Raw genomic sequence first — 12626 nt, 5'->3', positions numbered from 1 at the left:
CCCCCCCCCCGCACAAATTTTGTGCACTGGGCCTTCTAGTGTTTCACAAAGCTTGCAGCTACCCTAAAATGTTTTTATTTTTATTTTTGTTTTAATATATATCTTTATTAATTTCAGAGAGGAAGGGAGAGGGAAAGAGAGATAGAAACATCAATGATGAGAGAGAATCATTGATTGGCTGCCTCCTCCATGTCCCCTACAGGGGATCAGCTGACAACCCAGGCATGTGCCCTTGACCGGAATTGAACCTGGGACCCTTCAGTCCGCAGGCTGACGCTCTATCCATTGAGCGAAACCTGTTAGGGCTAAAATGCTTTTAGTAGTAATGGTTTAAGCCCTGGCCTGTGTGGCTCAGTTGGTTGGGCATTGTCCTGTGCACTGAGAGGTTGCTGGTTTGATTCTGGTCAAGGGCACATGCCTGGTTGTGGGCTCCATCTCCAGTAGGGGGCGTGCAGGAAGCAGCTGATCGGTGACGTTTCTCTCTTATTGATGTTTCTATCTCTCTCTCTCCCTTTCTCTCTCTAAAAAAAAATCAGTTAAAAAATAGTAATGGTTTGAAAGTTCAGACTGTACGACCTTCAAGGACATAACCTCTGATCTTCTGTGTCTTTCCCCGTAACATGGGGAGTCATGGCGGTGCTCAGGTAGGGCTCACTGCTAGGGTTTCGGGTGCACATTTAGTGAGGTGATCCAACCAGCGCCCAGACATAAGCCTGGCTCTTTAGCAATTGCTCAATCCTATTAGCTCTGTTTCTCTTTCTCTTTCAGGACTGACCAGCTCTGCATCCATTGAGTTCGAGACTTGCTGAAGGTCAGCGGAAGTTGGTAAGACACCCCTAATGCCCACTCTTTCCCCAGCGGGGGCGGGGGGGGGTGGCGGGAGACTCAAGCAGCCCCGCCCAGAACCCATTCTCTCAACCTGGGGTCCCTGTGGGGCAGGGTGGCATTCTGGCTGCCAGCCTGAGAACTGCCACCAGGGGGCACCAGTACACAGCTGCTCTCACTTTCTGCGTCCGCACCTGCTTCCTAGCTCACTCTTCCCTCCCGGGATAGTTCTCAGAAATCTCCAAAATCTGAAGACAAAGTGGCCCACCCCAATGGGCCACGGCAGCCCAGTGGTGCTCCAAAGCTCTGCAGGCCGGCCCAGCCTAAACTGCTCCCTTTGGGGACCGCTGGCCCGTCCCTCAGTTCCCCAAAGCTCTGTGCCCACCTCTCCCACACTCAGGGCCACCCGCAGAATCATGCCATCGCTGCAAAATCTCTTGAGGACGTAGCCAGGGGCTGGCAATGCCACAGAGTATGGGGGGAGGGAAGCAGGTGGGCTGTGGGAGGGTGGGGGAGGGTGTGGCTCCATCCCTGCAGGTGCCACTGACCAGTTGAGAGCTTTGGGTAAATCTCTAAGCTCCCGTTTCCTGCACCACAACACAGGAACAAATGCCACACCAGAGAGCATTTACAATGCAAAAGACCCTGGTAAGTGGGGACAGCCCAAAGGAAGTGCAATGCTATGAGCTGAAACCAATATTCAGGGAGCTATGCCTTGGTTACCTCTCGAAAGAGATGTTGAGCCTCCATTTAAATACAGTCAGCGACGGAGCACTCACTCCCTTATGAGGAAACGCGATACCAGTGTTTACTGTCCTCTCACTCGGTGCCAGGAGATGTGTCCTACCTGGCACCTGCCACCTTGCATCTTCCTAAAGGACCTGTGCGTTCAATAACATGCCCATTTCACAGATGGGCATGCTGAGGCTCAGAGTGGCTGGGGAGTGGGCTCACTCCATTTAGGGGCCCAGATCTGTTTCATTCCAAAGTGCAGGCCGTACTGCCCTCTGTTCGTGGGACAGCTTGAATGGGGGCCGTCCTCCCAACTCCTGTGTTGAGTGCTTTTCTAGTAATTTTCCATGGTGAAGTGAGGATTCCATGCCCGGCACGGTCCCACCAGCCTCACCCCTCCCCTGGAAGGCAGGTCGGTCTGATTTGTCATCCTCATTCCACAGGTGAGGACATTTGCCTAAAAAGCCACCCACCTGGGGAATGGCAGAGGCATTGAGCAGTAAGGTCTAGTGATGCCAAGGCAGGCTCTTAGCCTCGGCACTTGGGTACCTGAGAATTTGGGGGTGCTCCCTCTCCCAGCCAAAGAGGGCGGGGCCACGGACCCACACACCTCTCCTCTCTCCCAGCAGGAGGCCTGGCAGGCCAAGGAGCCATCCCTGTGGCCCTAGACAAGGACAGGATGGCACAGCTGGGCAAGGGAGCCAGGGTCACCCCCTGGCTGGTGACTAAGATGGGGGGCTCGTGTCTTTTGGGGACATCAGGCAGGCCTCTCTAACAAGGAGGTTGGGGGGACACCTGGATGACTCACCCAGGTGAGTGAGGGTTCCCTATAGAGTGGAAGAGAGAGACACCCATGTGAGAGAAATACATGGATTGGTTGCCTCCTGTAAGCACCCTGAACAGGGCCCCTCTGGGGAGGAGCCTGCAATCGAGGTATGTTCCCTTGACCAGGGAATCGAACCTGGGACTCTTCCATCCGCAGGCCGACGCTCTATCCACTGAGCCAAACCGGCTAGGGCCCCTATTACCTTTGCCACAGGGAAAAAGGAGTTTGTGCACATCTGGCCAGTTCTCCAGCGAGATTCCTAGAGAGGGGCGAGCGCCTGAGCAGAGCGGGGCCCAGACTGTGAGCGGCATCTCCTGCGCGCTCGCCCTGGTTCCCAGCGCCCGAGCTCTGGGCCGGGTGGGGACCGGCCGGCCGGGATGCGCTGTCCCTGGGCCTCCAGGGCGGCGGCACTTACTAGGGTAGCGATAGTAGAAGTCGTTCTCCAGGTCGCTGGACCGGTTCCCGGGCTCCTTCCCCTCGATCCAATGGGCGTCGGCCTCGGGGCTGTAGCGCACGAACACGCCGAAGAGGACCACCATGGCCACCTGCAGCAGCAGGCAGGTGAGCGGCAGCCGCCAGCGCAGGTTGGTGTTCCAGGCCATGCTGCGGGGACCCCTGGGCGCTGCGGGAATCCCTGGCCGGGCGCTGCGGGGACCCCTGGCCGCTGCGGGGACTCGGGCGGGGCGCGCTCCGGCCGAAATCCGGCGCTCGGAGGCGGACCGGTTTATAAAACCCAGGCAGGGTCGGGGGCGGGGCGGCCCCAGCGAGTCGTGGAACTGCTGACCCAGGTGCCGCCCCGATCGCTGGCGCCCAGCCGGGGAGGGGACCCGCGGCCCGGATCCCGCCTTCCCCCGCCCCGGCCTCCCCACCGGGGGCCCAGAGGCGCCAGCGCTGGGAAAAGGAACAGCAGCGAAAGCAGGGCCCACAGGGCAATGGGTAGGGGCGCCCTGACCTCTGTGGAGACCCCTGCATATGCCTTCTGGGGTACCCCCCTTTAAAATATATATTTTTTTATTGACTTCAGAGAGGAAGGAAGAGGGAGAGAGAGATAGAAACATCAATGATGAGAGAGAATCATTGATTGGCTGCCTCCCGCACGCCCCCCACTGGGGACCGAGCCAGCAACCCAGGCATGTGCCCTTGAGCCAGAATCGAACCTGGGACCCTTCAGTCTGCAGGCCGACGCTCTATCCACTGAGCCAAGCCGGCCAGGGCTACAACATCATTTTATTTTATTTTATTTTTTAACAATTTTAATTTTGTGTATGTTCTCTTTTGTCCCTTTTATTTATTTATTTTTTAAAATATATTTTATTGATTTTTTACAGAGAGGAAGGGAGAGGGATAGAGAGTTAGAAACATCGATCAGCTGCCTCTTGCACACACCCTACTGGGGATGTGCCCACAGCCAAGGTACATGCCCTTGACTGGAATTGAACCTGGGACCCTTCAGTCCGCAGGCCGACGCTCTATCCACTGGGCCAAGCCGGCCACAGCTACAATATCACTTTAAATGGCAGCATAGCGCCTAAACCGGTTTGGCTCAGTGGATAGAGCGTCGGCCTGCGGACTCAAGGGTCCCAGGTTCGATTCTGGTCAAGGGCATGTACCTGGGTTGCGGGGACATCCCCAGTGGGAGATGTGCAGGAGGCAGCTGATCAATGTTTCTCTCTCATCGATGTTTCTAACTCTCTATCTCTCTCCCTTCCTCTCTGTAAAAAATCAATAAAATATATTTTAAAAAAAAATAAATGGCAGCATAGACCATGCTCTATGGAGCCAATGCCTGGTGTTGGACAGTGAGGTTGTTTTTTATTTGGTTGGGATGATAAATGTCGCTGTCATGGACATCCGGGTACACAAGTCTTTGTACAGGCTTCAGTGAATTCCCAGAGGCAGGCTTGTTTTGAGGCAAATCGTTACATGTCCCCCCAAACAAAGCACACACCTCATGGCTCAGGTGTGAGAGTGGTACCCACCGATGCTGGATTTGGAAAAAAAAAATTGTTGCCAGTTTGGATCCCAGATTTGTAAAAGCCACCAATGCCACATACAATGCCTGGAGCTGAGCGCCTGACCAGTGTGCTGGGGGCTGGACCGTGGCCCACTGCACCAGCACAGGGCACCGGGGTGTTCCCTCTCCCTTCCCAGGAGAAGCAGCCTGCTTCAAGACACAGCCAGCCCCAGCCAGTTTGGCTCAATGGATAGAGCATCGGCCTGTGGCCTGAGAGGTCCTGGGTTCAATTCCGGTCAGGGGCACAGGCCCGGGTTGTGGGCTCGATCCCCAGTAAGGAGGTGTGTAGAAAGCAGTTGATCCATGATTCTTTCTCATCATTGATGTTTCTCTCTCTCTCCCCCGCTCCCTTCCTCTCTGAAATCAATAACAATATATTATACTGGAGGCCCGGTGCACGAAATTTGTGCACTTGGGGAGGGGGGGGGAAGGCCAAGGGACCCCACCGGTGCATGATCAGGGCCGGGGAGGGACACAGGAGGTTGGCCAGCCGAGGAGGGACCGGGGGAGGGCTCCAGGGTATGTCCTGCCCATCTCACTCAGTCCTGATCAGCCAGACTCCAGCAGCAAGCTAACCTACCAGTCAGAGCATCTGCCCACTGGTGGTCAGTGCATGTCATAGCAACATGTCGACTGTCTGTCCCCTGGTAGTCAGTGCATGTCATAGCGAGCAGTTGAGTGGCAATAGCATATCATTAGCATATTACCCTTTGATTGGTTGAACGGCCCACCCGATGACTGGACACTTAGCATATTAGGCTTTTATTATATAGGACTAGAGGCCCGGTGCACAAAAATTTGTGCACTTGGGGGGGGGGCGGTCTCTCAGCACAGCATTTTCCTAGGTAGTTGAGGGCTTGGGGGTTGGGGGGGCATGGGGTGATCAAGGTGGGCTTCATGGAAGAGGTGAGTTGATCTGGGCTTTGCAGAGCAATTAAGAGGTCAACCTTTCCCCTTTGCCCTCTGGCTTTGTTCTCTCTCATCCACCTCCCACTCGAGGATTCTAGGCTTCTAGGCCACCCTCCCCACCCCAGCCCCATGATTCTCCTGATCATCAGGAGGCTGGAGTTCTAGGTTTGTCCTCTGAGACCGGGGTTCAAGAAACCGGTTGCTCAGGTTGATGGGGCCAGGCAGGTGTTTCCCCGGGAAGCCAGCCACTTCCTCCCAAACGTGGGTGCCTAAATGAGCAGGGATGACAGAGAGGGTGACTGGGACTGGATGGTGCCCTCCCCAGGGGTGAGGGGCGGGGCATCACAGCCATATTGACAGACAAGGGGGTTGCGGGGGGGAGGGGGGCTGTGGGTCGAGAGTCAGGGGATTCAGATTATCGTGCTTTGAGGGGCGTCTTCCCGCTCCAGGCCTGGTGGCCATAGTGAAGGGGACACACAGGGCATTCACTGTGTGATCCTCCCCTCTGTCCATCCCTCTTGTTCGATGACCCTTAGCATCCGTGGCCTCAGTCCTGGGAACAGCTGGGGGTTGTGACAAGGGCTGGAGGCCAGGACTCACAAGTTTTGGGGGTGGCCCTAGCATTACAAATTTGGTCAGAATGCCTAACCTCTCTGGGCTTTATTCCCTCTGTCTGCAAATGACTGTTCCTAGTGGGCCCTGCCCACTGCCCTGATCGGCCATGAGACTCCAAGGAGAACATGGGCCCTGGCCGATGTGGCTCAGAGGATAGAGCGTTGGCCTATGGACTGAAGGGTCCTTGGTTCGATTCCGGTCAAGGGCACATACCTCGGTTGCAGGCTCATCTCTGGCCCGGGCCCTGGTCGGGGTTCATACAGGAGGCAACCAATCGATGTGTTTCTCTCACATCGATATTTCTCCCTTTCTCTTCCACTCTCCTCGGGTGATGATGATGAAGGAGGAGGAGGAAGAGGAAGGAGGAGGAGGAGGAGGAGGATGAGGAGGAGGAGGAGGAGGAGAACATGGTATGTAATAATGTAGTACCTGGACACAGAGGCTCTAAAGAGCCAGGGTTCAAGTCCCAGCCCTGCTGGGTGAGCTTGGGCAAGCTGCTTAACCTCTCTGGGCCTCCATTCCCTCATTCATACCATGGCGTGACAGTGGCATCCCCACCTTAGGAGGGATGTGCAGGCTAGACGACTCTGAGGCAGCTCGTGGGCGTGACGCCCAGCTCATGGAATGGATGACTTCATCACCAGTGGGTGCTTTGAGGAATCGGCAGCTCTTATTTGCATGTGGGAATGAATGGGCAAGTCCTCGGGAAGATGTCATAAATAGAACTGGGCTGGCCTCCATGATGTAGACCAGAGGTTTCCAACCGGCGTGTCACGAGAACCTTTACAACGTGCAGTACCTGACTATTTAGTCGGGGGCACTGACCTCTTTGCCCTCAGTCAGGGGTGGGGAACGTCAGGCCCGCGGGCCGTATCATTTGGTCTGGCCCTGCCCAGGCAACTGCAGGCGGGACTCGAAATTCAATAAATCTGGGAGCTTTTTTCATAGCAATGTAATTTTAAAAGAATATGTTTTTATTGATTTCAGAGAGGAAGGGAGAGGGGGAGAGAGAGGTAGAAACATCAATGATGGAGAGAGATTCATTGATCGGCTGCTTCCTGCAAGCCCCACATTGGGGATCGAGCCTGCAACCCGGCATGTGCCCTTGATGGGAATCGAACCCGGGACCTTTCAGTCCGCAAGTCAATGCTCTATCCACTGAGCCAAACCCGCTAGGGCCTCATTGATTTTTTTAGAGAGAGTGGAAGGGAAGGGAGAGAGGGGGAGAGGGAGAGAGAGAAACATTGATGTGAGAGAGACACATCGATTGGTTGCCTCCTGCACATGCCCAACCAGGCTGGGGAATCTAACATGCAACCCAGGTATGTGCCCTTGACCAGGAATCAGACCCAGGATGCTTGGTGCACAGCTGACACTCTAACCATCGAGGAACACTGGCCAGGGCCTAATCACAGCTTTTTAGAAGAACTATGGAGCAAAGAGACCAGTTTTCTCACCAGTTAGTTCTTTCTTTCTTTCTTTCTTTCTTTCTTTCTTTCTTTCTTCCTTCCTTCCTTCCTTCCTTCCTTCCTTCCTTCCTTCCTTCCTTCCTTCCTTCCTTCTTTTTTTAATATATTTTTATTGATTTCAGAGAGGAAGGGAGAGGGGGAGAGAGAGGTAGAAACATCAATGATGAGAGAGAATCATGTATCGCTGCCTCCTGCACGCCCCCTACTGGGGATCGAGCCCGCAACCCGGGCATGTGCCCTTGACGGGGAATGGAACCCGGGACCCTTCAGTCTGCAGGCCAACGCTCTATCCACTGGACCAAACTGGCTAGGGCCTCACCAGTTTTTGCAAACCTTGGGGAGAAAACCAAGGACACTGGGTGAAATGCAGCAGGAAGATCTGGGCCCCAAGGAAGGAAGAAATGAGGGTGAGAACCACGGAGCCTGGGCATGGCCTGGCAGGCACAGTTGGGCGAGCCCCTGCGGAAATCCTGAGCACAAACACAGACCCTGAATCAGCCGCGTCTGTGGGGTGGGCCTCAGCCCAGCCCTGCACTCGGGGCTGCTGCCCTTGTAGGACCAGGCAGGCTGGGCGGCCAGGGAGGCAGCGGCACACGATGGTCCGGGCGTCACCCCAGCCAAGGCCCATTTCCTGGGAGGGCTGGTTCCGAGGAGCAGGAGGGCCGGTCAGGACCTGCTGCAGCAACAGACGTGCCCGTGAGGATTGAGCTCTTGCCCATTTTCTGTTTTTCTTAAAATATATTTTGATTGATTTCAGAGAGGAAGGGAGAGGGAGAGAGAGACAGAAACAGTAATGATGAGAGAGAAACATGGATCGGCTGCCTCCTGCACGCCCCCCACTAGGGATGGAGCCCGCAACTTGGCCATGTGCCCTGACCGGGAAGCGAACCGAGACCTCCTGGTTCATAGGTCGATGCTCAGCCACTGAGCCACACCGGCCAGGCCGGGCTCTGCTCTTATGCTTCCTCCTTGGTGGGGGTACCTACTGCCCAGGCCTCCAGAACTCCTGGGTTCCACCTGTTCTCCAATCCTGGCCTTCTAGGCTCTATCAGCTCTGTGAACCCTAAAGGCTGTTGACCCCACAAAGAATATACCTGTAGCAAGGACTGCTTGTGGGTAACTTGGCCCTAATTCATAATCAGAGTCTTACAGCTGTTGTTTACAAGGACCCCTCATGCACCCTGCACGGGGCTGCCAGGACTCCTGCACCAGGTCCCCGCTGTCTGAGCTGACCCTTTTATTTATTTCTATTTTTTTTAATTTAATTTTATTTTTTAAAAATATATTTTATTGATTTTTTACAGAGAGGAAGGGAGAGTAATAGAGAGTTAGAAACATCAATGAGAGAGAAGCATCGATCAGCTGCCTCCTGCACACCCCCTACTGGGGATGTGCCTGCAACCAAGGTACATGCCCTTGACTGGAATCGAACCTGGGACCCTTCAGTCCCCAGGCCGACGCTCTATCCAGTGAGCCAAACCAGCTAGGGCTGAGCTGACCCTTTTAAAGGTGCTCCTGGGATTGTATTTCGACCAATGGGCTGAGACTTGCCTCATCCAATGGGAGCTGCACAGCTTCACCCTCATTTGCATCTTTACTGATCAATCAGAGCGGCTCCATCATGACCAGTCAGGACTCAAGATTCTGACCAATCAGGACAGTGCGAATCGGACCAATCAAACGATGCAAATTTGGATCCTTCATTTGCATTTAAATGGACCAATCAGGGACCAGGGCAGACATGTGCTCTGTATTAGTGGGCCTCCCCTTTGTCTCAGGGGAACACACTTTCAGGTTCCTGTGGAGGCTTCATTTCCTCGATTTGCAGACTGTTCACATGAATTAAGTCTCTCCAGATCGGGGACTCCTGTTGGCTTGGTGGCAGTGACCTTTTGTGAACAAGGCCTTCCAAAAACGTTTGCTTAAGCCAGCGGTTCTCAACCTGTGGGTCGCGACCCCTTTGGGGGTCGAACGACCCTTTCACAGGGGTCGCCTAGGACCATCCTGCATATCAGATATTTACATGACGATTCATCACAGTAGCAACATTACAGTGATGAAGTAGCCACGAAAATAATTTTATGGTTGGGTCACAACATAAGGAACTGTATTTACCACTGGCTTAAGCTAACCAGAGCCAGCCTCTGGAGTTCATGAGCAAGAACCCTAACTGATAAAAGCCCCAATTTACATACAAATTTGTGAAGGGGGGATGTCACGTTCTTATTACCCCGAGATGGCCTCGGTATCTTCCATCCCACCTGCTAATCTACATGGAAGCTACTCCTTCCATGGAGAAGTAGGTCTACATCCCCTCTCAGGCTCCCAGAAATAGAGTGGGGCAGAAGTGATGTTATGTGACTTCTAAATCCAGGTCTAGCCCTAACCGGTTTGGCTCAGTGGATAGAGTGTCGGCCTGCGGACTGAAAGGTCCCAGGTTCAATTCCGGTCAAGGGCATGTACCTTGGTTGCGGGCACATCCCCAGTAGGGGGTGTCCAGGAGGCAGCTGGTCAATGTTTTTCTCTCATTGACGTTTCTGACTCTCTATCCCTCTCCCCTCCTCTCTATAAAAAAAAATCAATAAAATATATATTTTTAAAAATAAATAAAAATAAAACCAGGTCTAAGAGGCCATGAAGCTTGGGCCTGGCCCCTTGAGATGCTTGCTCTGGTGGGGAAGTCAGCCCCCACGTAAGAAATTCAATGCCTCCATGCTGCCCAGGCACCTGTAGATGGTCCGGTTGACAGTCCCAGGCTCCGCCCAGCCGACAACCAGTATCAGCTGCCAGCCGAGCGAGTGGGTCTTCTTGGACATCCAGCCCAGTCGAGCCTTCGGATGATGGCAGCCCCACCCAACAACTGCCTGGGAAACCCCCAGCGAGACCTACCCAGGTAAGCCTTCCCAAATTTTCGACCCACAAAACCATGAACGGGAAACTGATTGTTTTAAGATGCTAAAATTTGGGATTACTTGTTACTTGGCAATAGAAACTAGACACTCTTGCTTGCTTACTTATCTTATCCCACAGAAAGTTATATTTTCTCAGCAAGAGGAAAGATAACAGGTTAAAAGGCAATGAAACCTACATTATTGAGGCCTGCCCTGTACGGATCCTTTTCATGTACTACCTCATATAAAACCTTGATGAGTCTGTGACTTGGGGACAATTATCCCTTGGTTGAAAATGAGGAATTGGGCCCTAGCTGGTTTGGCTCAGCGGATAGAGCGTCGGCCTGCAGACTCAAGGGTCCCGGGTTCGATTCCGGTCAAGGGCATGTACCTTGGTTGCCGGCACATCCCCGGTGGGGAGTGTGCAGGAGGCAGCTGATCGGTGTTACTCTCTCATTGATGTTTCTAACTCTCTATCCCTCTCCCTTCCTCTCTGTAAAAGATCAATGGAGTATATTTAAAAAAAAAAAAAGAGGAATTGGGTGGCCAGCTGGTGTGGCTCAGTGGTTGAGCATCGACCTATGAACCAGGAGGTCATGGTTCGATTCCTGGTCAGGGCACATGCCCAGGTTGTGGGCTCGATCCCCAGTGAGGGGCATGCAGGAGGCACCCCATCAATGATTCTCTCTCATTATTGATGTTTCTCTCTCTCTCTCCCTCTCCCTTCCTCTCTGAAATCAATGAAAACATATTTAAAAAAAAAAAGAAAAGAGGAATTGCGGCCCAGTGGGAGACAGGCAGCTAGACAAGTGTCAGCCTGCACACGGGCGCCTTTTCTGCTGGCACAAATCCCCCAAACGCAAGGCTAAAGGAGCAGTGAGGGAAGAAAGTTTAACAACAGGACGCTGTCGTGAGAGTCAAGATGACTGAGCTCTGGGATTAAAGTGTCCACATTGCTTCGCCCCAGCATTAGTCAGATGACAGATGGATCATGTTGCCCGTGAGGTGGGGCTGAGGATTGGGAGCGTTCACAGAACCTTCCCGGTGCACAGTGTCACCAAGCATGACCTTCGTGACCTTCGGGTGCTTATAAACCCCCTCCTTTAATATATATATTTTATTGATTTTTTACAGAGAGGAAGGGAGAGGGACAGAGAATTAGAAACATCAATGAGAGAGAAACATCGATCAGCTGCCTCCTGCACACCCCCTACTGGGGATGTGCCCGCAACCAAGGTACATGCCCTTGACTAGAATCGAACCTGTGACCTTTCAGTCCGCAGGCCGACGCTCTATCCACTGAGCCAAACCGGTTAGGGCAAACCCCCTCCTTTAGTTCCCACGCCAGCCAACAGGTGTTTCGCTTTGAGATGCAGAGACAGGTTGCATTCACATGAAGATGGGAACCAGGTGGCTTAGTAATACCGTGGGGCCCGGCCGGCTGGTGTGGCTCAGTGGTTGAGCATCGACCTCTGAACCAGGAGATCACGGTTGGATTCCTGGTCAGGGCACATGCCCGGGTTGTAAGCTCGATCCCCAGTAGGGGGCGTGCAGGAGGCGGCTGATCGATGATTCTCTCTCATCATTGATGTTTCTCTCTCCCTCTCCTCTCCCTTCCTCTCTGAAATCAATAAAAATATATATTTTAAAAAAGAAAAGAAAAAGAAAAGAGGAATTGGGGCCCAGAGGGGAGAGGCAGCTTGACAAGTGTCAGCCTGCAGAGCGGGCGCCTTTTCTGCTGGCCGCAAATCCCCCAAACGCAAGGCTAAAGGAGCAAGTGAGGGAAAAAAGTTTAACAACAGGACGCTGTCGTGAGAGTCAAGATGACTGAGCTCTGGGATTAAAGTGTCCACATTGCTTCGCCCCACGCATTAGTCAGATGACAGATGGATCATGTTGCCCGTGAGGTGGGGCTGAGGATTGGGAGCGTTCACAGAACCTTCCTGGTGCACAGTGTCACCGAGCATGACCTTCATGACCTTCGGGTGCTTATAAACCCCCTCCTTTAGTTCCCACGCCAGCCAGCGGGTGGTTCGCCTCGAGATGCAGAGACAGGATGCATTCACATGAAGATGGGAACCAGGTGGCTTAGTAATACCTTGGGGCCCGGCCGGCCGGTGTGGCTCAGTGGTTGAGCATCGACCTATGAACCAGGAGGTCACGGTTCAATTCCTGGTCAGGGCACATGCCCGGGTTGTGGGCTCGATCCCCAGTGTGGGGCGTGCAGGAGGCGGCTGATCGATGATTCTCTCTCATCACTGATGTTTCTCTGTCTCTCTCTCTTCCTCTCTGAAGTCAATAAAATATATATTTTTTAAAAAGCAAGCAAACAAGACAAAGTAATA

General features: G+C 53.4%; 1 protein-coding gene across 1 annotated transcript in view; it reads right to left on the bottom strand.

The window, feature by feature from the left end:
* The window catches only part of RHCG (Rh family C glycoprotein), a 15010-nt gene extending 11944 nt beyond the window's left edge, over positions 1-3066 (bottom strand). Inside the window, exon 1 of the mRNA XM_006107492.3 lies at positions 2799-3066. Within this exon, the coding sequence (XP_006107554.1) occupies positions 2799-2985 (187 nt within the window). The 5' untranslated portion in view covers positions 2986-3066. The remainder of the gene's footprint in view (positions 1-2798) is intronic.
* Positions 3067-12626: the final 9560 nt, after the last annotated feature.

The sequence above is a fragment of the Myotis lucifugus genome, unplaced genomic scaffold (genome assembly GCF_000147115.1).
Source record: "Myotis lucifugus unplaced genomic scaffold, Myoluc2.0 scaffold_1220, whole genome shotgun sequence".
Taxonomy (NCBI): Eukaryota; Metazoa; Chordata; class Mammalia; order Chiroptera; family Vespertilionidae; genus Myotis; species Myotis lucifugus.
The sequence above is the reverse complement of the archived record's forward strand: the minus strand, read 5'-3'. Positions and strand labels throughout refer to the sequence as shown.